The following is a 25,940-nucleotide window of genomic DNA, read 5'->3' on the forward strand; positions in this document are numbered from 1 at the left end:
TTGTTACATTTCTTCCTCAAAATTACTGTTGTTAAGTACATGTATCTCTCTCTCTCTATGCATATATGAAGATATACATATATACTTATAGGCTTATGTGCAAATATATAGCTATAATATGTATTACATATTTATGATATATATGTTTCCCAACCAGCATATATGCTTATATTTGTATGTTTTAATTGGTCATTTTCTGTACAATTAGCATTGGAATATCTTGTTAAAGAATTAGGTATACAACATGTTTATGCACCATGTTTCTTTAAAGACTGATAAATTATACCATGACAGAAGATTACATTTTAGTCAAGAGTAAAAGAGATAATCACAAACTCCAGGATATAATGATTATTATAATGGTTATTGTCCCTGTCGTGGAGAAAACATGATGAAGCTTTGATGTTCCAATCAATACATCTGTAACATTGTCATATTTCACAATCAATAAGGAGACTTGCAGTGTTTTGTATATTTGATTTTTACTCTATATTAAAATCCAGTCGATCATGTGGGGGCATTATACTTTATTGAGCTAAGCTGTGTCATGTGAAGATTCGCTAACTCCTATGTTTTTTTTTTTTTTTTTTTTTTTTGGTGATATTTAGCACACTTGGTTCCATTGATAGACATAAGACAATGATAAGACATTTTGTTTTTTTTAAATCAAAACTACATTTTTTTTTCCTGAAATGTGTATGTCTATTTTTTTAATCTTTTGAGCCAAAATACAGTGTATGATTTTTGCCTTTCAGAAATAGGGTTTTATTATGAGACAATATCATGTTTAGTGATATGCAAAGGTTAGTAAAACCTTGCATGTATTTGAGTATGATAAAGGCACATTGATTTCTGATTACATCTATGTCTATGTTTGAATGACTTTTGTTTTGGTTCTACAGCTAGATAATACATGACGTGGTGCTCCTACTTCATTCAGAGATGGCACTGCCACCACTATGCCAAGTACTTGTTTGGCTGGTCTCCATGGTTATATATTCTGCTGTGAGGTCAAAGGTCACCCATGCCCTCTCCCTCAATCTGACCATCGGGGGTGGCTCTGTTTCATCAGATGACTGCACGCAGCCGGCAACGTGCACCCCGCTGCCTGCCAACATGTCGGACTGCCTGGGCACACGTTTATCCCACACCCACACGTCACTGTCGCTGGCCAATGACTCCTCGACGCTGGAGGAGGTGCGCGAGAAGCTGATCATGTGGGGCGGGCTGCGCAACGTGCCCAAGTGCTGGGAGGTCGTGCAGCCGTTCCTCTGCGCCTTCTACCTGCCACGATGTGAGGGCGACCGCGTGGAGGTGCCCAGCTACGACATGTGCTCCGTTGTGCAGGCGCCGTGCCGCATCGTGGAGGTGGAGCGGGGCTGGCCCCACTTTTTGCAGTGCAGTGACGACACGATGCCACGAGAATGCGCCGTACCGGTGAGTGTTCCAACTCTTGGCTTGATGTGTGGTCTGAATGTCATCAATCTCGGTTTCATTTTTTTTAAAGATCTGAATTCAGAGTGGGCCTACCACTTTCCATTGTTACCAATTAGCGATGATTTAAAAAAGCAAACAGTAGCAAGCAATTTTTGAAGATGAAAGGGGTAAAACTTCTTGTTCTAAGACTTTTCTTCTATTTCTATGTTCTGACTTTACTAATGATTGTTCCAATGAAAGGTTTGTAGAGTGTAGTAAATCAATTGTTGGAATAAGCTTGAAAAAGAATATTTATAAGTGATATGAAGTTTGTCGGCAATATTTTTTGCAGATCTTCTACTTATCATTGTAGTTACAATGTCCCTTTAGTCATTAGCCTGTACTCATATTTGCAATATCCATTTGCTATTCATGTTCTGTTTTTATTCAAGTATCATTAAATAGCTAGTGGGAATGATTGCTCTCAAATTCTGTATCTCACCTTATGCATTATATGAGTAACATGTGTACACCAATGCCATATACTTCATTATGATTTATAGAGCAAAATAGCAACACAACTTTACTTACATTTGCAAACACAAAACAGATTAAACAATCTAGATTGTCTTACTCCTTCAGTAATGCTGGGAATACTTTTGATAGTGCATGAGATACTCTTTGTGATGATTAATTTACTTTTTTTGTACATTTATTTTGGCTAAACTGAATAACAACTTCATTCCTGAAACACAGTTGAAACACAGAATGCCTTTTGTTAACAAACATCTGCAGTAATACTACCGTATCTGCAAGATTTGAATTATCAGTTCAGCTTTGGCTTCCAGAGTCTCTGAGAGGGAAAGTAGTGCTACTTTTTGAAATTCCCCTCTGATCTCAAACTTTCATACAGTTTTTTTGTAGTATATTGGGCAAGTAAAATAGTTGCACCACAAGCATTTCTCATAAATCAAGAACTGATCAAAAAAAAAAAAATCCCTGTACTGATGCAACAATTACATATTCCTTGCTGTTATTTTGTTTTTCAGAACACATACAAGCAGGTGACCTTTAACCTCACCGGGGAGTGCGAGCCGCCCCTCGTTGCCACGGACAACGCCAAGAGCTGGTACGAGAACGTGGAAGGCTGCGGCATCCAGTGCAGCAATCCGCTCTACACCGAAGACGATCACAGCAAGGTACACGTCTTCATCGCAGTCTTCGCGGGGGTCTGTGTCGTCTGCACACTCTTTACTCTGGTGAGTTTGCTTTGCATGATCCAAGCTAGTATGATCATTGGTAGGGGTGGAGCCAGGCATTCCGTAAAGGGGTAGGGGCGCGCCTTTACAAAATTAAAGAGGAGCACACGCGCCCCATTTTTTCTTTTTATTTCTTTTATATATTTTAACGAAAAATAAAGGGGGGGGGGGGGGGGAGAGCGCACACCCGGTGCACCCCTGCCAGGATATGCCACTGATTGGAGAGGTTGTTGTCACGTAATACAATGCACTCTTGTTATAACAAAAAAAAAAAAAATGTGATTACAGCTGTCCATGGTTATAACTAAAATTTTGTTAGAACAAAAACAAAATTCAGGTCTCAAAATTATTATCTTTTATCTTTATGTTGTTTGGCTGTATATGGGAGTTGCCAGTGTCTCCACTTTGTATTTACAATATAGAAATTGATGTCCTCATACAAAAATTATGTAACTTGATTCACTTTCAGATGAATGACCTTTGGAATGATTAACCTTTGGAATAACAAACTGAAACCTTCACTTTGTCCTTGATTTATCAACTAGAAACCTCGCATTCACAATGACAGCATTGCTGAATCTTCACAACTTGAGAAAAATTCACTATGAAGGAGATATGTATCTATAATAGCATCACTAACAAAACCTATCCAATTGCCACTTACAAAGCAGCAGAAACCAAGAAGCCTGTTTGGTTTGTCTAGACCATTTTAAGCTCTGTGTAACCTATAAAACTTTGCAACTAGGCCACACTGACAAAAACAAAAACTAGAATGAAGGTGAACAAGAGAAAAAAAAGCAAAGTAGCAAGTTTACCCTAGGCAATACCTGTAGGGCCTATTCTTTTGAGGAGTGAGGGGATTGATAGGGGTGGAGGTGGGGGGGGGGGGGGAGAGACAAATGGTTTTGGTGCTCCTCTTCCCATTATTATTGCCTGGTCGTCTCCTGAAGAATTTATTTGTTGAGTGGAAGTTTACTGACAGGGGACTGTTCAAGTGCCCTTCTGGGCCAGGTTTGATGAAAAGTCTGGTGTTTGCCCAAGACCAACAAGACACCACTCGCCCAGATTGGATAAAGAGTGTAGATGTGACAGTGTGTGTGTGTGTGTGTGTGTGCGTGTGTGCGTGTGTGTGTGCACCTCCTCCTCAATTGAGGAAGATGAGAAAATTGATACAGTAGCCCACTGTGAGAGAAAAAAAAAAGAAGAGAGAAAAATCTTGACATTACACTTCATTGTGTTCAGCTGTTCCCATTTACCATGGTTTAATAAAAAAAAAGGCAGTACTACTACAGTGTTCTCTTGAGAAAATTTCTAAATTTTCTCTTGTTGTTGTTGTTGTTGTTGTTGTTGTTGTTGTTGTTGTTGTTGTTGTTGTTGTTTTTTTTTTGGGGGGGGGGGGTGGGCACTGAGATATACAACGAGCCAGATGGATGCTAACTGTGAATCCGCAATGAATGGGGTGACGGTCATGACCAAAAACAAAGATGCAAGTGATAATTCCCTTGACAACAAAATAAATCTGGAGATTGAAAACAGGCACTCCTGCTCCTGTTCATACTTGTTTTGTTGGTTTGGTTTCTGTTATGTGAGATATTCGAAAGTGTGGGATATTGAGTGAACCTGTTGTTCTTGTGATAAAAGGTTTTGCCCGTATCACCAAAGAAAACTTTGTCTTTATGTGTCAAAAATTAGCAGTTATTATTCAGGTCTTATATACAGTTGAACCTCTCGTATCCGGACAAGTCGGGACCGGGGCTCATCCGGATAAGGGATTTGGCCGGATACGGGAGACTCAATGCTTTATACATGTACATATACATACACATGTACTGATGTAGCCCATTGTAGTACCACATGTAGTACTGTGTATACTGCAACCTTTTCATTGTTACACTCAGTAACAGACCCCAAAAAAGAGGTTCGTGTTTGCAAGAATGAAATCATTTTCTTTTATAAATTCTTGGGATGATTTACCTAAATATGTATCAAGTATTATTCATGTGTGTTTGTGTAGGAGTTCTCAAGGAGTTGGGAATCCCCCTTTCCTCCCGTAAGATAAAAAAATCACAGCAAGATTGCGTCCGGATAATAGAGAGATCCGGATAAAGGGAGGCCGGATAATAGAGGTTCAACTGTAGTTTGAATAGCTGTGTCTTTATGTATCCACTGTCTCAAGTGCAAGTGTCTCAAGTGCAAGAGAATGATATGACATTTTTGACAATAATATAAAACTTTTTACACAGATAAAAAAAACCCCTCATGTTGTCATACTTTTTATGATGGGTCTTGCTATCTCTAGATTGATTTCCTCTCTCCACAAGCTGTTTGGAAAGTCTGGGTAAAAGAAGAGATTCTTATCATGTAAACAAATCAAGTTATGAATAGCATTTGATGTGATTTGAACAAATTGAATTTGAACAGATTGAAAAGGTACCAGGTATATTATAATGAATGCCATAATGGCAAAACAACAATTACTGCAGCATCCTTTTACAATCAAATCAAATAATCACAATTTGAAAAAACAAACATGTATTGACGAACATGTATTCCTCACAGAATATGACAAGATTCAATGCAGATAGACAGAAATTTGCTGCAGTCCTAAGAATCATTTAATGCATATGTGTGTGTGTGTGTGTGTGTGTGTATGTGTATTGTGTTTGTGCGTGGTTGAGTGGTTGACGTATTGCAAGTGATGTTGGTCCTGTGTGTCAATTCTTTGAAATGATCGAGCCAACTGGGGTGTGAGAAGAATAGGGGATTGCGTTTAATGAGAGGATCCAGTGTAACAATTGATAACTGCCCCCAGCTCATCCCCCTTTTTTGATTGTTCCTCTTTCCTTTTAAAAGAGATGTCGGGGCTTTCAATGGACCCAACCTCCCCCTCCTTTTCTTTTTCCCCCTCTGTGTCTCTCTCTTTGACCATTACTCAGTCACTGACCACTAAGCTCGGACTTAAGGCCGACCCTTTCAATTATGCTGTCCTGCACAATGAGTGTGGGGGCAGTTGGCCAGCTTGTTTGCCACAAGCTGACCAATACAAACTGACCAGCCCCTGGTTCACCAGTGACATAGGAAGCTGTCATGGAGTTTTCTCAAATTCCTTTCCATTTTCTTCTGCCTTCTCATGTACACATATTTTAATTAATGTTTTTGTATTATTTTTACGGTTTATCATTGGCATGTACCTCTGCTCAGTAGTTTATCAAGTGTATGAATACCAGAAAATAAGGGGAAAACATAATGGTGTCAAGTCTTTAAATATATATGCAAAACCCCCATGCTAAAGCACATTGATACAATTATGACTGCTCAAAACTACTAAATCTGAAAAAAGGTACTGTAAGATACTGACACACATACAAGACAGAAATTGATAGAGTTAAAATACTTCACAACTGTAATTAATTTGGACAGTGTGGTATGGGATCACGCTGTGGCATAACTATTTTTTTTTAGCAGCTTGACTAGATATTACTTCAGCATCATAGTCATCCCAAACTTATATCAGGATCATTGTGTTAAAAAAAATAAACCTCTTTCTCTGTATAGATTTTGAAAGTTATTTTGGCAGGTCAGAAAGTATTTCTCCTCTAATATTCAATCACTATTAAAGAATAATGCAAGCCAGTGCATGACAATATATGAAGAGTTTGTTTGCAAAAACCGATAAGTCCATATTTGTCAAATGGAGATATGTGCGATTAAAGGTCAAGAAAAATAAAGAGAATAATAAGAAATTTTTTGCTTCTTTTGACCATAACTTCAAAAATGTACCTTTATATGTGGTTACCAATATATCATTTTAAAGGTATTATTTTGTACTTTTTGATGGAGACCCTACTTCAAAATCTTCAAAAATGGACTTATCGGTTTTTGCAAACAAACTCTTCATATGTTCCAACATTGGTTATTAGATATGAGGAGTATTCAGAATGACTGGTCAGTGTTTAGATACATTGTACTTTCAATCTACACTGATTTTGTGCTTACACCCATAAGAAATACTATAACAAAATGATGTGTCTATATGTTTATGATCTTTATTTCAGAAAGTGCATGATGCACCAATGTGTTAGTTTGCCATAAGTTTTAGATCTCAAAAGTTATATTGCCAGCTGGAAGGACATGTGCATCAAAGATCACTTTGTATGCTTACCTATTCAAGTATTGATGATTGTATGTTATGTCATGATTGATTGTATATAGTTGTATGTCAAGTGCATAGAAAATCTATGTTAATTGTTGTGCCCTTTATAAGTGTGAATTATTATTATTATTAATGTTATTATTATTATTATTATTATCATTACTATCATCATTATTATCATTCTTCTTCTTCTTCTTCTTCTTCTTCTTCTTCTTCTTCTTATTATTATTATTATTATTATTATTATTATTATTATTATTATTAATATTATTATTATTATTATTCTCATTATTCTTATTATGAGCAGACCAACACTTTGTCTTGGTCTGCTCATGTAAATTACATTGTTTGTCGAGTTTCTCAAATTATAGGTGTTTTTAGTAAACTGAGACATTTGATATTACCATATTTTTCATACTGTAACTTGATATGGGGCACCTGTGCCAAATTTCTTTCAGATAAATTAGTGGTTTTACAGAAAAGAGTCATTCGCATTATTACTCACTCCCATCCAAGAACTCCAAGTGCACCTTTAACGCTCGAACAACTTTATAAATTGCAAACTGGATCCTTTATGTACATGTTCTATCATGATCTTTTACCACCTATATTTAATCAAATCTTTTTGTATAATGCATCATTTCATAATTATGATACTAGATTCTCTCAAAATATTCATTTACCGTTATTGAAATGTGCTGTCTCTCGTAAAACTATAAAATATACCGGACCCAAATTGTGGAATGAAATGCCTTTAGAAATACGACAATCACCTACCTTAAAGTTTTTTAAACGTAGATATAGGGACTATTTATTAAAAGCCTGATAAACGTATAGAATGAATAATTCAAGTGGTAGGTTTGGCAGTGTGTGTGGGATGCTCGTTCTTTGATGATGATGTTTTATGCAATATATATGTAGTTTTACTTTTATATTATTGGAAATAAATGTTTCAATCTCATTCTGATGAGCTCCCCATCTCTAGCCATCCACTTGAAATTACTACATTCTACATTGCCTTTTTGAATTTTGTACTTGTTTATTGTTATTTGTATATTGTGATAACTGATAATTTTGATTGATTGGGAGAGCTACCTCAAAAGGCCAATGGCCTATGTAGCCTCCTCCACACTCATTACTTTGTTATTTTTATGTCTTTTATGTAATAATGTGCATTTTTTATATATATTTGATATTTCCTATGTGTCTCATGTTTGTCATTTGTCAACATGTGATTCTTTTATTGAGATGTGGAAATAAAAATAAACTGAACTGAACTAAATTATTATTATTATCATTATCATCATCATTATTATTATTGTTTGACCCATACAACATGCCAGTATATGAAATGACCTAGTTATAAGAGCATGGAGTGTAATCATTTTAAGTTACGGCATTCATGTGGAGTTCTATAGAAACCCCAAATTACAAAATAAAAGCATTCATATCATACAGATATTGCCATTTTAAAGATGAAACAAAATATTTGATATTCCCAGGGGAGATATATTTTCCCCAAGAGATTAAAGGTAGGGGATACCTTTTACAGACCTCCCAAAATGCAGCAAAACATTAAATATGAACCTCAGGGGACTTGTTTAGGCCACTGCTGAGAAATTTGGAAGTCAACAGTTATCTACAATTTGAATAATGCACAAAACTCAACTACTCAGTAGTTCTGTGTTTCAGCCACACTTAAGCCTTTTTGTTGCAGTCTTCTGTATCTTTTATCTATAAACACAGATCTAAAAGTATAAGAGCTGATGTAATAACATATAGAGTGTGCGGCAAGAATGTATATAGAAATGTTTGTAAGTTTTGATGAACTTTCTTCACAAAATATACATGATGGACACACATGCAGTGCATGGGTCTGCAAAGGTAGCCTAGTAATGTACTGGAATTTACGGTGAGCCCCGAAAAAAATTCAATTCAAAATCTAACGGTCAATAAAAATATACTAAATGTTACCTTCCACTTTCAATACTTTATGGGAGTTTCTAAAATGATACTCTCTTCAACATACCACTGTATTTATACAACTCTTCATTTAAGGCATGCAAATGGGATTCCCTACCTTTAAGTATAATTATAAATAATACCAAAGTGTGCAGTGCTGAGGTGAAGTATAATCTCAAGGGGAAATAGAACTCCCAAGGGATTGTGATATATATAGTATTATACAACAACAAAATAAACAAGACAATTACTTTTACCTTTATTTTATATTGTAATATATTCTCATCCCAAATCCAGTGCACCTTCTTCGCTGACTGGAAGAACTCCAGCAAATACCCAGCAGTCATCTTGTTCTACATGAATGGCTGCTTCTTCCTGGGTAGCATCGGCTTCCTGGCACAGTTCTCTGATGGAGCCAGGGAGGACATCGTCTGTCGCCATGACGGCACCATGAGACTGGGAGAGCCCAGGTATTAAAGGAGAATTCCACCCCAAAAATGAATGAACTTCAAAAGAAGGAGAAAATATTTCCTACAGAATGATACAAAACGAACACAAATTGACCAAGAAATAAGGAAGATATGACATTTTGAAATTTCACTTTTTTTTAGAAAACATTTCTTGACCAGTCCTCACGAATATTCAAATGAGCGAGTCGATGATCGAACATGCTCTCATCTAGCAATTTTCCTCCTCAGTTATCAACTTTTCCTTTGTACTTCTCCCTTCATTCAGCGAGGGGGAGAATCTCTCCTGCGTCATCATCTTCGTCATCGTCTACTACTTCATCGTGGCCGGCGTCTTCTGGTTTGTCATGCTGGCCTACTCCTGGCACCTGAGCTTCCGAGCCCTGGGCACACCCCAGGACCCCCTGCAGGGCAAGACGGCCTATTTCCATCTCATCTCCTGGACCCTCCCCTTTGTCCTTGTAGTGGTGGTGTTGGCCATCAACCAGGTGAGATCAGAGTTGGTTTTTGTTTTTCTAGTTGAAAAATGAGCCAAGAAAGTGGGATTCCATTGGGACTTGAACCCGAGACCTCCGGATGCTGGCCCGATGCTCTACTGACTAAGCTATAGAAAGCCCTAGTTCAGTGTTCATCCCGTAAACCTGTAATTCTCAATGCTCAAATGGTCAGAAGCTATGGCAGTGTGTTTGTGTGTGACACACACGCACACACTTAAACCTGGCATAAACCCGAAGGATAATTCAACTTGGGGATAAATGTGAGGGATCACTGAAGTGATGCAGCTTTTTTTTTTCTGTGAAAAAATGTTGTATAATAGATGGTAGGCTCTTTACAGACCTTCCCTCCTTCCAGCAGTTAAAAGTTAAATGTTAAAGTTTGTTTCATTTTTCCAGAGTAATATTGTGATACACAAACGTTCATCTCACTTTCTTCAGTGACAGAAATAATGCTTATAAATTTGTGCAGAGAAAACAACAATAATTGAAACCTTACAGTAATGATACATTGCAGTGGGTGCTGAAGTAATGAAAGTGACATAATTGTCAAATATTATGCACTGTATGGAAAATGGAGGTGCCCACTGAAAAGACAATGCTTGTAGAGTGTGGGCCCCTCTTGGAAAAAAGATTGATGCATAAATTGATTAAAAACAGCTGCAAAAGCAACACTTAAAGTTTGGCAGCCCACTGAGAGACAGATGGAGAAGCAGATCCCCGCAAAATAACAACAGATAAACTAACAAAATGAAACAAGACTGGAACAACACCAAGAATACTTGTAGGGAAGAAACTGACTTGACAACATGATAGGAAACAAGACTAGCATAACAACGAGATAACAAAGTACACAGGAATAGTCTGGAATATAATAATATGGTCTTGTTAACCCAAGGTAGCCTCTTCAGTGTTAGCACAATTCTCACAGAGCTTTGTGTGGAAAAATATCAAAACGATGCAATGTAAGAGAAGTGTGTGAATGTATGTTGATGTGTGTCTACATACAGAAGTAGGTCTATCCCACTCCTTATAGTCAGAGTTGACCCAGGCTCTCGCCAGTTTGCTAGTGGTTGTTAAACATATTCCACTTTTTGTTTTGTTTTGCTAGGTTGATGGTGATTCCGTTGCAGGAATCTGTTTTGTCGGCTACCAGAACCACTACTATCGTGCAGGATTTGTGCTTGTTCCAATCGGTCTTTGTCTGATATTTGGTGGCTTCTATCTCGTACAAGGTAAGTTGAATGAGAAGAGGGTGGTAGATGGCATATAGTAATTGGTATGGTAGATGATAGTTGTCAAATGGTAGTTAATAGATGTTTTGTGGTAGATGATACATGGTAGCTGGTAGATGTTAATGGATGGTATGTGGCAAATAGAGATGGCAGTTGGTAGATGGTAGATAGTTGATGGTAGTTTGTAGGTGATAGATATGGTAGATGGTAGTTGGCATGTGTTAGATGGTAGATAATAGGTGATAGGTGATAGTTGGTAGATGGTATATGTAGTTGGTAAATGATACATGGTTACATGGTAGATGTTGGTTGGTAGATGGTGGATAGTAAATGGCAGATGGCTGATGACAGTTTGTAGATACTTGATAGTTGATGGTAATTTGTACATGATAGATGGTACAAATGTCGTTGGTAGATAGTAGTTGATAGATGGTATGTGGTAGATTGAATGTGGTATAATGGTAGATGTTACATGGTAGATGTCAGTTTGTAATGAATGTATGTGGTTAATGGAGATGGTAAATGGTATATTACAGATGGCAGTTGGTAGATGGCAGCTAATTGTCCCCGCCGAACGAGTTCGAGCAGGGGACTATGAAACGGGCTCCGTACGTGTGTGTGTCCGTGTGTCCGTCCGTCTGTCCGTGTGTGCGTCCGTGTGTGATCAAAATGTTCAAAATGCTACTCCTTCGCCATTTCTAACCCGATTTTGATTCTGTTTGCTTTATATGATAGCACTACATGGGAGCTTTGAAATTTCTATACAGAATTTCAGTTGTGACCTTTGACCTTGACCTTTGACCTATATTGTACATTTGCTTCAAAATGCTACTCCGTCGCCATTTCTAACCCGATTTTGATTCCGTTTGCTTTATATGATGGCACTAGGTGAGGGCTTCGAAACTTCTACACAGAATTTTGACCTTTGACTTCTTTGACCTTTGACCTTGATTTTTTACCTATATTGTACATTGCCTACAAAATGCTACTCCTTCGCTATTTCTAACCCGATTTTGATTCCGTTTGCTTTATGTGATGGCACTAGGTGAGGGCTTCAAAACTTCTACACAGAATTTTGACCTTTGACTTCTTTGACCTTTGACCTTGATTTTTGACCTATATTGTACATTTTGCTACAAAATGCTACTCCTTCGCCATTTGTAACCCGATTTCAATTCCATTTGCTTTAAGTGATGGCACTAGGTGAGGGCTTCAAAATTCTACACAGAATTTTGACCTTTGACCTTGATTTTTGACCTGTATTGTACATTTTGCTACCAAATGCTACTCCTTCGCCATTTCTAACCCGATTTCGATTCCGTTTGCTTTATGTGATGGCACTAGGTGAGAGCTTCAAAACTTCTACACAGAATTTTGACCTTTGACTTCTTTGACCTTTGACCTTGATTTTTTACCTATATTGTACATTGGCTACAAAATGCTACTCCTTCGCTATTTCTAACCCGATTTTGATTCCGTTTGCTTTATGTGATGGCACTAGGTGAGGGCTTCAAAACTGCTACATAGAATTTTGACCTTTGACTTCTTTGACCTTTGACCTTCATCTTTTTACCTATATTGTACATTTTGCTACTAAATGCTACTTCCGGCGGGGACATATATTACGCACCGCGTAATTTCTACTTTTCCTTGTTTATGGTAGTTTGTAGGTGATAGATGATAGATGGTAGTTGACATGTGGTAGATGATAAATGGTAGATATTCCATGTCACCTGTAATTCTAGATTGAAATCTATGTCATTTAGAATTTATCTACCTTTGTTCATTTTGCACTAGTCCACTGATGCAATGTAAGTGGAAAAAAGTATTTCAGTATCAATTTAGTGTGATGTTGATATGGAAGAGAACAAAAACAGGCCTTCTTTGTACATCAGCATTCTTGGAGAGTTATGTATGTCTGTATAGTTCATTCTGTTCATGTTTGCATGCTAGAAGTTCTGCCTGTCCTCACCCTGGCAAGAAAACAAAAATGCCATAATTGGAGCTCTCCGTTAGTACTCTCTTTCTATATCTGTCCCCTCAAAGGGTGTAGAAGACATAACTTGATGTCATTCGTTCTTTCCCCCTAGTCCATCCATGCTTCAATTTGTCTATCCATCCATCTGTGTATGATGGATACCATCTGTAATATATTATGTAATCTCTTGTCATTGTTCCAGGTTTGGTAACCCTATGCACATTGGATAAAGAAAACCCGGGCTTGCTGAGCGACAAAGCATCAACAAAGATCAAGGGAACCATTGCAAGGATAGGTAACGTCCTTTTGGGATTTCAGTAGGTCCCATACCCTCACTTTCATATAAGAAATAAGTGAGCTTCTCCCATGTATTCCTTTCTTCTTATCTGTCAGTGTCTTATCCCTCTTTCTCTCTCTAAAGATCTTCAAATTTTTGTTCTTGAAATTAACCCGTTGAGGACAGGCTAATTTTGCTACAACACGCATTTCCCATAGACACTCGCGCGAGTATACTCGGGACTCGTCCTCAACGGGTTGAAGTATGCAAGTGTCATCAGGATTTTGGTAAGGACAAAAGGAAAGTTAGAATGGAGAGATTTTAAATAGAAATGTGACTGCTGTGTTTTACAAAATGCTCATGTGTTAGTTCTGTCATTATACAATATATTAGGTAGAGAAATAACAATGCTTGGCCAAATTATTCAAAGCCTCATTTTTACCTTTTACTAGAAGATGACTCCCATCAGTGACAGTCAAAGAAAGAAAAAAAAATATAGGTCTGAGACTCCTTGTGTAAATTGATGTCACCCAGTTTTTTTTTTTTTTTTTGCTTTTGCTTTGCTTGTTTTGACAAGCTTTGCTTTGCTTGCACTAGGGTGTATCAGTTTGAGAATAACCATGACTATTGTTCATGGACTGGTGCTATGTTCTCTTGTTTATCTTAGGTGTCTTTGCTGGCCTTGCCTTTGGCTTTGTGTTCACCACGTTTGCTTGCCACCTGTATGAGTTTACTCACCAGGCACAGTGGGAAAAGGGTTTCCAGGACTACCTAGTGTGAGTTCATTGAACTTTCTTTATCATCCTACCCCCCCCCCTTCCTTATTGCCTTTAACTTTAACCTGTTACTGTGCTTCAATCCCTGATTGGCACAAATGTTTGGAAGCAAATGTTAATGAATGGAGTTTACCTTGACCTCTTGATCTGTATTTGTATCACTATTGCCTTACCTGTTGAACTCAGACACATAGTCATATGCCTGAGGTGGACTTGCTAATATACATTTAGGTCTAGTTTGGAGGAGCTATTTCAATGCTGAAGAAAGAGCATGGCAAGTTACAGCTAAGTACCATATCAGGTTAATGCACTGTGAATAATACATTGTTTGTTAATTGTAATTAATGCTGAGCCTTTTACACTTTGGGTGTGATATCTTCACAATGTTGACAGAATTTCATGCATTTAAAAGCACAAACTGCATACAATGTACATACGTACGTGTAAAGTTGAATGGATACAGTTTTCTTCTTCTTTTTTTTTCCTTCACTGAATCAAATTATGTACATCTACTCACAGTCTTGGAGAATTATTTGATAATGTGACTTATTCAAATGTATGATTTTTCTTTGTTGCTGTTTTTTCCCTGTTCCTCTCCTCCACAGATGTGAGGCCAATGTGACCCTGGAGAGCCAACTGGTGGACGACGTCAACACTCTGCCGACGTGCGCCCTCAAGACCCGCCCCAACCTGGCCATCGTCATGGTGCACCTGTTCTCCATGTTTGGGGCAGGGATCGCCATGAGCATGTGGGTGTGGACCCCCTCCACCATCGCCATCTGGAACCGGATGTGGAGAAAGTGGGTGCAAGGGGAGGGGATGGGTGTGATGTTGAAGGGTGTAGGGTGTAGACAGAGAGCAGTGGGATTAACAATTATTATCACCTCCTCTTTAGAGGTTATGTTTTTGTCAGTGTTTGTTTGTTTGTCTGTGTGCAAAATAACTCAAAATGTTGTAAGCGAATATGGATGAAACTTACAGGGAAACAGGAAAATGAAAAGGGTAATTAAGAGTAGGAGGAGGAGGAAGATGAGTTGAAAGAAGAAGGAAGCATAGGATTGGAGGAGAAGGATGAGGAGGAGAAAGGAGGTATAGCCTATACAGTGTAGAGTATGTAGGGTGTATTACAGAACACCAAAATGACCCAAAGAACAGTAATGCAGATAGCTGTGATATGCCATTCAGGATGATAAACTAGACCTTCATTGTAAGAAAAGTTTTATTCATTTGTGAAAATGTCTTCAAGATATAGGTTTAATCTCGTTAACATCGAAAACAATCCATATATTCCTTAGGCTATCAATAGGGCCGTAGTTTTCATGATAAAGCTTGGACTAAGTTTACTTCTTTGTGACTCTTCTTTCACTCTGTCACTCTCTAGTACCATGCCCAGTAGAGTAGAAAAAGGTTTCTTACAGACAAACTTCTAAATGTTTCAACGTCATAATACCTCTGTCATTATCTCTTTGCTTATCTGTGTTCTATGTTGGTTTATTTGTTCGTGTCTTTCAGGGTCACTCGACAGCCGATCAATGAACCGGTCAAGTTGAAGAAGAGCAAGATGATCGCCAAAGCATTTGCCAAAAAGATGGAGAAGGGGAATGACGACGAGGAAAACGACCGCCTCTCCCTCAGCTTTGAGTCTGCGTCACACGATGATGCGATTGGCAAGTCCAAGCACTATGTCCTAGCTCCTTTCCATCCTCAGCCCCTTCCCAGACCTCCCAACTATTCTGAATTTGGAGAAAAGCATCTGAGTTTTGACCATTTGATGACATAAATGGTACCCTGGGGTACCAGAAAAAAAATCGGCCATTTTGTTGAATTATTTATTTTATTTTTTTAGGGCTGTACCCTGGGTTACCAAAAAGTGGGAAATTATTTTTTTTGTGTGTGTGTGATTAATTCTTCAACATTCAATTATGGCCATTGTTCTTGTAAAAAAAACCCTCTTCATCCTGTAGTTTTCTCAATTAATCCCTGAGCCAGCAGGGTCATAATAATGCCATCTGCCTCCGCCTTATCCCCGGCGTCACTGGCCTTCTGAAACACCTCCAGAACATCGGCGGCCCTGGCCCTTCCTTCCCCAACTTCCGAGTGGCGCGAAGCCTCGCGTTTTCCAGCCTCTCCTCTCTGGAAATTTTCCTTCTTTTCCGGCCCTTTCCTTTCAGTGCGGCATAGCCCCCATCACCTGCTGGCATTTTTGCAGCTTGATCCTAATTGCGAAAGGATATTTTGTTCGGCACAAAGTGCACAAAGCTTACAAAATTACGGGATCGAAACTACGTCTACGAGATCGTAACTTTGGCACAGCTAGCGGGCTATTATAATAGTGCGTGTAGTCAGTGCATGAAGCGCTATACTGAGTATCGCGCACCGTACCGTACCACGGGTCAGTACAGTGCGCATACGTAACGCAGTAACTCTGCGGTTGTACTCGAGTGAACGTGAGATGGCGCTACACAACGTGGTACCCCGGGTTACTACGATACCCCGGGGTAGCGCGTGGTGCATCATTTGCAGCTCCTGTGTTGATAGAAGTTTCCTATTTTTTCTTGATACCTTTACTACACACTTGTTTGGGAACTGCTCAGTCTTTCCTGCTTTTGAGCCAAATTATCCGTATTTTTCAGTCAGAAAGGTTGGGAGGTCTGCCTTCCCCACCCCCATTTTTTTCTCTGTATTTTGAGATCAAAGTAGCACAAAATGATTAAATTCACAAAACTAACAACATCCCAAAATAATATTTCCTTTTGCAACAGAAGTTCAGTGTATGTTGCCTCCATGATAGGAATTCATACATTGTGCTCCTCAAAAAAGGGTATAATACTGTTTTCAAATTCCATTCTTGTCTTTCTCAACTGAAAGCGTAATTCCTCCCAAAATTGGCTTTCAAGGCCAGATGGGGGAAATATTATGTTCAGAAAATATGTGAAATATTCTCAAGCGAAGCTGGGCTTAAGATCTGGGGGGCATTTCATGAAGGAACTTGTCGGATAAAATATCTGACAAGTCAGTTATATCCGACAAGTTCAGAGAAATCAGCCAATCAGACTAAAGAATTTCTCAAAACTTGTCGGATATAACTGACTTGTCAGATATTTTATCCGACAACTTCCTTCATGAAATGCCCCCCAGGTATGTAAACAAACGACAAAAAGTTATGCATTTATACTGAGTTGAAAGTGTAAAATTGCAAACCTGACAAGGTGTCATACATCAAAGAAGCTAAGATATTGAGCGAATGCATGTTCACACAAATAAGTCTAGCAGTCTTGCATAATAGAAGAAGAAGGAGAAGGAGGAGGCAAAAAAAAAAAAAATAAGAAAAATGATATGAAGAGGGTGCAGAATATCCTCTCAATGAAGATTTTTGTTTTTAGTTTGCAGTAAAAAAGCAAAAAAGCAAAGAAGGGGAACAACAATTAATTTCTGGAGAGGGGGGAGCTCACATTGATAATAAGTTGTCTAGAAATGATTACGTAGTAGAGCAGTCATGTCAAATCTATGAAAAGTGTCATTAAATCATTCCTACTCATTTGTACCCTTTTGCAATTCAGGCATGAAGCTGGACCTACCCCCATCCAGTGTGGCCAGCGAGGACCAGTCATCTTCCTCATGGGGTAACAATGTCCCTGTGCGGATGCTAGCGAGGAGGGGGGCAGCGTTCCCCATACCAACCATTGCCAACTCTCCAAGGGGAACTCCAGGTATGTTGGTCTAATGTATTTTGCCCCCTTCATGCCAAGCTCCTTTGCCTTCACTGCTCAGATCGTGAATCAAAATCCAAAGTAATGTACATCTGTTGTTTCAAATGTGAAAGATTACGCTCTGTTAGAAAAGGTTTGGAGCATAACAGCATGGTTGGAAAATGCTACCCTCATCTTCACATTAACCTGTTGAAGACGAGTCCCAAGTATACTTGGGCAAGTGTCTATGGGAAATGCGTGTTGCAGCAGAATCAGCCCATCCTCAATGGGTTAAAAATGTACCTGAAGAGTATTCCTGTCAGATTGGTCACACTTGAATGATAAATACCACTGATGAATGTATGACAATTTTTTTGTCCTTGAATGGGTGCAGTCTGTTCTCACCTCTCTTATGCAACTTAACAGATATCTGTGTTTAACAAACAGTCTTTTATTTTCCTCTCTCATTCTTTTCTTTTCTTTCTCTTTCTTTCTCTCTCTCTCTCTATATATATTATAGGCCTACAGTGGACTCCCGTTATAATGAAGTACTCAGGACCGGCAGTTTTCTTTCGTTATATTGAAATTTTGTTATAACCGAACAAATAAACAATAAAAAACATAAGGCAGATAATGGTGCGGCCTCAATTTTTATTTCGTTGTAACCGCAATTTTTGTCTCGCCCACCGGAGGTGAAGACGAGACTAAGGGATCCAAATGGCGTCCGTCTGTCGTCCGTCCGTCGTCCGGTTGGATTACAACCTAACTTGGGTCATAGATGCACTGGGGGTACCTTCATGTTATGGTGCCGTTGGAGGTCATAGGATAAGGTCAAAGGTCATTTGAGGTCATACGTTAAAGTTTACTTGCAAGACTCTCTTATCACACGTAACTCGACACATGTTGCTACAATGGCAATCAAACTTGGGTGATGGATGCACTGGGGGTACCTTCAGGTAATGGTGCCGTAAGAGGTCACATGATAAGGTCAAAGGTCATTTGAGGTCATACGTTTAAGTTTACTTGCAAGACTCTCTTATCACACGTAACTCAGCACATGTTGCTACAATGGCAATCAAACTTGGGTGATGGTAGATGTCTCTTGGGAAGTTGAAGGTTAACACAAGGTCAAAGGTCACAGACAGGGGTCAACGAACTTTTAGTGCCCAATGTTAAGTTTTTAGGGCACATTTCGTTTATGGCTCATAACTTTTGATCCCTTTGTCCGTTTGTGACCAAACTTGGATGGAAGATGTCCCTTGGGGAGGTGAAGGTCGTCACAAGGTCAACGGTCACAGACAGGGGTCAACAAACTTTTAGGGCCCAATGTAATGTTTTTAGGGCGCATTTTGATTGTGGCTCATAACTTTTGATCCCTGTGTCTGTTTGTGACCAAACTTGGACGGTAGATGTCCCTTGGGGAGTTAAAGGTCATCACAATGTCAAAGGTCATAAGGGAGTTATAAAAAATATTAATTCCTTGTACGCGAATAGGCGAGACACAATTTGGCACTTGCCTTGTATTATAACCTTGTTTGTTATAACAGGAGTGTACTGTATATATGTGTGTGTATGTCTCATTCTTCTGTTTCTCACTTTAAGGTAATACACTGCTAACATTATCAGCACTAGTGTCAAATAGCACATTAAGTAGTGCAAGGTGCTTTTAAAAGCACCATATTTGTCATCTTTATTTAGTGTAATGTATATGTGTGGTGTAAGGAAAAGCTTATTGTTTTGTTTTAAGAGTGGAATATCGCCCTCACTGTCTGTTTTTCTACAGTTTGTGCCAATGCAATCTCATTATTTTATCCCAGATTCCTCAGATAGTGGACGTCCAAGGACCAGAGGCCGAACAACGCTGCAGACGGAAGCTGTGATCGAGCCTCCACCACCAGACGAGCGACCTGGTCGCTCTTCTCATGGACGGAGGCCGGGGAAGAAGCCCTCCAAGAAGCGGATGCTGCGGAACATGCGTCACCCCAGCCGCCTGGAGACACCCCTGGACGATGCCTTCTCGGATGCAGAGGACTGTATGGAGCTGCCCTCTCAGCCTCAGTCTCGGGCTCGCGCTCCGCCGTTGGAAGAGGGTGCACATTCAGAGTTGGGAGATGCCGCCGCGTGGGGCAGTCGACGTGTCGGCTCCGGTGTGCCCCGGCTGCCCCCCATCCAGCAGCGAGGCAGGGGTGCCATGGTGCAGCAGCACGTCGCTTTTGATATCCCGGGAGAGAGTGGCATAGAGCATGTGTTGTGATGACGAAGGTAGCTACACCACACCCTTCGGGACTACCGGTATCAAAGACCAGTCACTATAGATGCATAAGGTCTTTATGTATCATATGGCATGTAAGATGTGGCAAAGAGAGGCAAGAGTAATGACTTTGCCATTTATCTGGAATGGTACTTCAAGAGTCGAGCAGTGGAAAGATGAATGTGTAGAGATACACAGAAAAGAGGAGATACCACACAGGCTTCCATCTTCTTTCATGGCAGCTGACTGAGGCTGGATTGTTCATCCACAATCTTTCCAATGGAAAAGGCAAGGAGAAACGGTTATCGCTAACCTATAAAATAGACTGTGCCAATACTTGTGATGATGGTATTTGTATTACCATACCGAGAGTCACCTCATATCAAAGACAAGATGGCGATTTATTGACATTATAGTGATCATAAGTGATGTTGTACAAGGTAATCAGTACGTAAGTAACAAAAATCCAAGCAATGTGACAGTCAAATTATCCACGAAGAGAGAGGCTTCATCTAAATGAAATCTGCAAATTAGTACCACAAGCTCATCTGGGTTTGATGCAAAACTTGACCCATGCTGAAGAAGAGATGACAGCTTCAAGGCCATGTTTTAACTGTGAAGTTGTTGGCCAACAAGGTGTCGCAGTTTAGTCTGTCGAGTAGCCCTTATGGTTGTGTGAATTGTGATTTGTTTTACATGGCCAGTAAAGAAGCGGATGAATGCTTATAAATGTGTCTTTGATAATGTTCTCTTGTAAATGTCACGAAAGCAGGATACTCAATTTGAATTCTTAAACTAACTGACCAAAGCATCCTTTTTTCTTCTTCTTTTTTATTTGTAGTTTTTTTTTTTTGCAACATAAGTATAGCAATAGCTACTTGGTGAAAAAAAAAAATGAATGAGATTTACACAATTATACTGTGCGACATAATATGATTGCATACAATTATCCAGAATTACAGACCAGTACAGTAAATGAAGCCAGGAATAGTTAGTTCATGCAGACAGGTCAACCTTTATTGTGGGCTATTTCAGTAAAGCAGCCCTACAAAAGTGAAGAATTTGCATTTTTGGATTTTCTTTTTCCCCACCAATCTTGTTCTTGCATAAAAAGTAAAATGAATAGAATGATCCAACAAAACAAATAAACAAACAAACCATCAAGGAGTGGTGTAAAGTTTCAAATTGCAATCATCAACAAAACGGATCTGAGTAAGAGGGATGAAGAGATGGTCTTGATTATCATAGTATGTATATTTCATTTCATATCTTCAATATCAGGATAAAGCAGTTTATAGGGTAGCAATATCGTACACTTTGTATAATGTTCATGCCTTTCTGCATTTCAGATGACAAGTTTGAACAAATTCTGCATGTGCAGCTTTGATAGCGCAGGTTAGTTCTCTTTGATTGTGATTTGATGAATCACATAGAAGTGTTTTAGACTTCACACTGACCAATGTAGGAGAGATTATGTGCTTGCCCAAATAGATTTCTAAAAGCTTCATTCATATACAGAGAATCAAATTGCCAACTTCATATCACAAAGCCATTTTTATTAATATTTACCTCAAACTGATGCCAGAATGTAGCTTACCTCATACCATTTTGCCAATGATTCAAGTTCATGTAGGTTGAAAGTTAGGTGAATATATGTACTTTCATCGGGTCAGTGATGACAATATTATTCCTTAAACATATATTACAGAAATATATTTGAAAATACCGCCAACGTTTTTCAGTATGGCCTGATACACAAGACAAGCTGGATATAGGTGTCTGAGTTAAATACTTTATAGTCACTTGATTGATGTTTGTATGGAATGATTTTAGCACATTGTGAAACACATGGGTGTTGATTAAGCTGTGATGATGTTCGAAACATGATGTCAACTATTGTAGAGGTAGTTTTGATTGTACTCTCATACCTCCTAGTTATTCTTGATTCTTCGTCTTCTTTTTCACTCTTTCTCATGTTCCTTTTTTGTCTTAAAAATTCACCCCTTAATTCTTCCACCTTTCCTTTCTCCTTTTCCTCCTCTTCCTTCTTTCTCGTCTTCTTCTTCTTCTTCTCTGGTTTAATTTACCTTCTCTACTTTGATTGAAAGATTATCGTAGACCTTGTAGACCAGTGTCATTCTGTTCTGTAACTTCATATTCAGTCATTAGACTCGCAGGTACGCTTTGGTATCTTATTTTGAATACTGACTTTAAAAGGTGAGGAGATGTACAGCTTAACAAGAAAAAAATTGGTATGGTAACCAATATGATGCCGTGAGATATACTCAGAGTGTATAGATGAAGGATTCTAGACTATGAGAGTCATATATTTTAGCCATCGTATCATAGTTTTCATTTTTTAGACCTTCAAGTTCTTTTGTTGTTGTATAAACTGTATTATTACCTTCAAAAACTATTTTAAAGAAATTGTTTTAAATGCAAGGAAGAGAAAACAATGTGTTGTCAACTCGTATTGTAAGTGACGTGTGCTAATCTTCGAAGACAGTGCAGTAATACTGTCACTGCACAGCACTTCACCAGCAAAATGTATTCGAGTGCCAATGTCACAGTGCTACAGTCCCATGTATATTATGTTTTATACAGTTTGTGGGACTAAATGTACATGTGTGCTTCAACTGCCCAAAAGAGATGATTCTTTTTACCAAAGATATGAAGGAAAAAAAGCACTTTATGAGTGTATGCAGCCTTCTTATAATAATGTACTTAATTATTTACCACTCCGTATTTGGTAATTATGATGTATCATTCTTAATATAAATTTTCAATATATGGTGCTACAACATTGTAAAAAAAAAAAAATGACATGATTCTATGTTTCAGTGCCTTTTTATTTAGGACATTATGTATCATAATAATTATGGCATCTTCTCTGTCCTAATACTTTATATGAGAGGAGAAAGGAAATTGAAGTGCTTCCCAGATTTGTTATTTCATGTAGGCCCTCGACATTGTTAGGTGATATTTTGTAAAAGAAACTTATGTTTGTCAACAAGATTATTGTGTATTATTGCAACTGACTGACAAATTGCCCTACATCGACGATGTATAATAGGGCAATCTATCAATCAGTTGCAATGAAAACATCTCAATGGAAGAATTTCATGAATTTGAAGGATTGTATTACATACCTGTATCTACTTCTTTCTGTAGATGTAACTGCTGCTTTCTTGTAGACCTTAACGTAAAACAGGGATGGCCTGAACAAGAGTGAAAGGGTCAACAAACTAAGTGTGGAAGTTTAAACTTGCAGCACTGTCTGAAGCTGGGGAAAATTTTACTTAAATCTAGTGGTACATCAACAGGACAGAAATACAAAGAGTAGTTAGTGTATGAGTAGCAAAGATATTACAATGTCATTGTCATCATGTGTGAGGTAAATGTTCATCAAGTTACTACATATAGGCCTACCCACAAATATGTCAATCAATAGGCCCATATGTTTAAAAAATTTAAGTAACATTTGAAAAAAAGTTATACTATGACAGATAAAAATTGTCTTCCTTTTCTCCATATGTAAGGATGCCTTCAAAAGAGTTTTGTATAATTTTTTTTTTTTTCAGTCTTCGCATCTCACTGTATGTTGACATTTCCTGGCACATTTATCAATGGTTTTTAATGTTATGTACAGATCAAGTATACATTTTTTAGCAGAGATTTTTTTTTTTTTTTTTAACTACTGTATAGTCTTGCATGGAACCATAAATGTCTATGGGATACATGGCCAGTATGATTTGGTGTATAGTAGTGCTGAACAGCATCTTCAATGTATACTTGGAAATGTAGCTCTGACACTGCAAGTGTGTCAAAGAAACTTGTCTCAATCATTATTTGATTCATTATATTGAGATGAATTCTTGTTCTTTGTATATATTATACCTGTCTATGAGGTTGGTCTTTTATGTTTTCTTACCCCAATTTGTGCCAAAGTTGAATCCTTTTATCAGCATTTTGTACTTATGATTGTGCTGTGATATACATGTATGTGACAAGAGTATTGTAATCCGAGGCTCTGATTGTTAAATAATGATTAGAAGTGTGATGATGGTTTCTCCCAAATACCAACAAGGATATGGGTATGTGGGACTAGGAGTTGCTATTGACTCGGTGGTACTCGCTCCCTTTGTCCTGTAAACCTTTGTGCCTTGCTGTCTGTAATGTTTGTCTCAAGTTGTTTAATAAAAATTGAAAGATTACAAAAAAACAACAACAACTGTGTACCTGCAGGTGCTCGAGACCTTTCACCAATATCAACTTGCAAGACAATAATGAAGAGTTGTTCGCAAAAACCGATAAGTCCATTTTTGAAGATTTTGAAGTACGGTCTCTCTCATAAAATACAAAATAATACCTTTTAAATGATATATTGTTCACTACATATAAAGGCACATTTTTAAAGATAAAAAAATGGTCAAAAGAAGCAAAATTTTTTTTTATTATTCTCTTTATTTTTCTTGACCTTTAATCGCAAATATCTCCATTTGGCAAATATGGACTTATCGGTTTTTGCGAACAAACTCTTCAATTCTTATTTTCCATATTGGATATACAGCAAGAAACACAGTGCTTCCATTTGGCAGTTAGCCTTGAGGTCCTTCTTATGTTTTATACGATCTTCCTAGTCCTGTTGATTGTATATGAATATTGTATAAAGTAGTCAACTATGGTCAGTGATGTCATATGACATTTTTTTCTTGCATGTCATGACCTTAGTATCTCCAGTTTTGAAATGGAAGTATTCGGTGTAATAAAATGTTGATCATGGCTTACCTCACAACCAGCTGTTTGTGTGTATATTTGGGGGTTTGTGAAGTTTCTCTTCATCTTACCCATCTTTTGATAATACGATGTATGCATATAGTATTTGTGTGTGTATACACGTTGTATATATATGTGTGTGTGTGTTTTCTGCTCATAGGTCCTATTTCTTTGAGGGATTTTAGCCTGATTTTGCAAGTCTTGTCATCAAAAAGTTTAGGGTAATGGTATGTGAAACAGATCTGTAAACATGATGGGCCTAACATGAAAGCAATGCATAGGCCTTTGCCTATTTCATCACCAGCAATCTGGCCTGAAACCAAAGCCAACCAAAGTATTTCCTGCAAGACCCAAACATGAAATTCACTTTGTTATCTTCCAATTTTAAGAGGTAGGTCTATTTGCACTTTCCCAGCTTAGGGTCTCTTGCGAGAGAGAGGAGGAGGCAGATAAATAAATAGATACAAATTGTAGATAGATAGATAGATAGATAGATAGATAGATAGATAGATAAATAGATAGATAGATAAATAGATAGATAGATAAATAGATAGATAGATAGGTTGGTAGGTAGGTAGATTGATAGATAAATAGGTAGATTGAAAGATAGATAAAAAGATAGGTAGATAGAAAGATAAGTAGATGGGTAGATAGAAAGATATATTAGGTAGATAGAAAGATAGGTAGATAAAAAGATAGATAGGCAGGTAGGTAGATAGATAGGTAGGTAGACAGATAGATGGGTACATAGATAGATAGACAGATAGATAGATAGATAGAAACAGCTTAGAGATAGAGAGAGAACAATACATGGTGCTTCAATAACAAGTTAAAATCCCCTTTAGATGTGAAAAGAACCAGAAAGTTGATGATGTCAATATCATTTGTTCCATGGTACAGAAATTATTGCCATGTGAATGATCAAAAAAGATATTATGCAATTTATGAATGATCAAAAAAGAGATATGCAATCATACACTCTTCAAAGACTGAAAGAGTGTATAGAAGCTACTCTTTGGTCGGCTTCTAGCGAGAAAAATCTCTCTATGGCAGCCACACATTTCTAGTAGCCTTACGCCATCTAGTGATCTTTACGTGATCACACTCGGATTCTGCTCTTGTACAGTATGTTTCCTCTTATCAGAGGTTCTGCTTCAACAAGGCTACCGTACATGCTGTGAACGTACGCGAGTAGTGGAGGGACAGA

At 38.1% G+C, this 25,940-nt stretch overlaps 1 protein-coding gene across 1 annotated transcript; it reads left to right on the forward strand.

Moving 5' to 3' along the window:
• Window positions 1–987: 987 nt before the first annotated feature.
• Window positions 988–19,960, forward strand: LOC140239829 (protein smoothened-like). The gene is made up of 11 exons (XM_072319649.1): window positions 988–1,437; window positions 2,466–2,675; window positions 9,088–9,260; window positions 9,526–9,745; window positions 10,863–10,986; window positions 13,167–13,259; window positions 13,909–14,017; window positions 14,623–14,817; window positions 15,530–15,684; window positions 17,578–17,727; window positions 19,524–19,960. The coding sequence occupies exons 1-11, from the start codon at window positions 988–990 to the stop codon at window positions 19,958–19,960; spliced, it is 2,316 nt and encodes a 771-aa protein (XP_072175750.1).
• Window positions 19,961–25,940: the final 5,980 nt, after the last annotated feature.

The sequence above is a fragment of the Diadema setosum genome, chromosome 16 (assembly GCF_964275005.1).
Source record: "Diadema setosum chromosome 16, eeDiaSeto1, whole genome shotgun sequence".
Lineage (NCBI taxonomy): Eukaryota > Metazoa > Echinodermata > Echinoidea > Diadematoida > Diadematidae > Diadema > Diadema setosum.

What these genes read in the sequence shown, in the direction of transcription:
- LOC140239829 (XM_072319649.1), top strand. Translation starts at nt 988, where the DNA reads ATGGTTATATATTCTGCTGTGAGGTCAAAGGTCACCCATGCCCTCTCC. An exon ending in GGGAACCATTGCAAGGATAG is followed by an intron (nt 13,260 to 13,908) that starts GTAACGTCCTTT and finishes TGTTTATCTTAG; the next exon opens with GTGTCTTTGCTGGCCTTGCC. An exon ending in GGTTTCCAGGACTACCTAGT is followed by an intron (nt 14,018 to 14,622) that starts GTGAGTTCATTG and finishes TCTCCTCCACAG; the next exon opens with ATGTGAGGCCAATGTGACCC.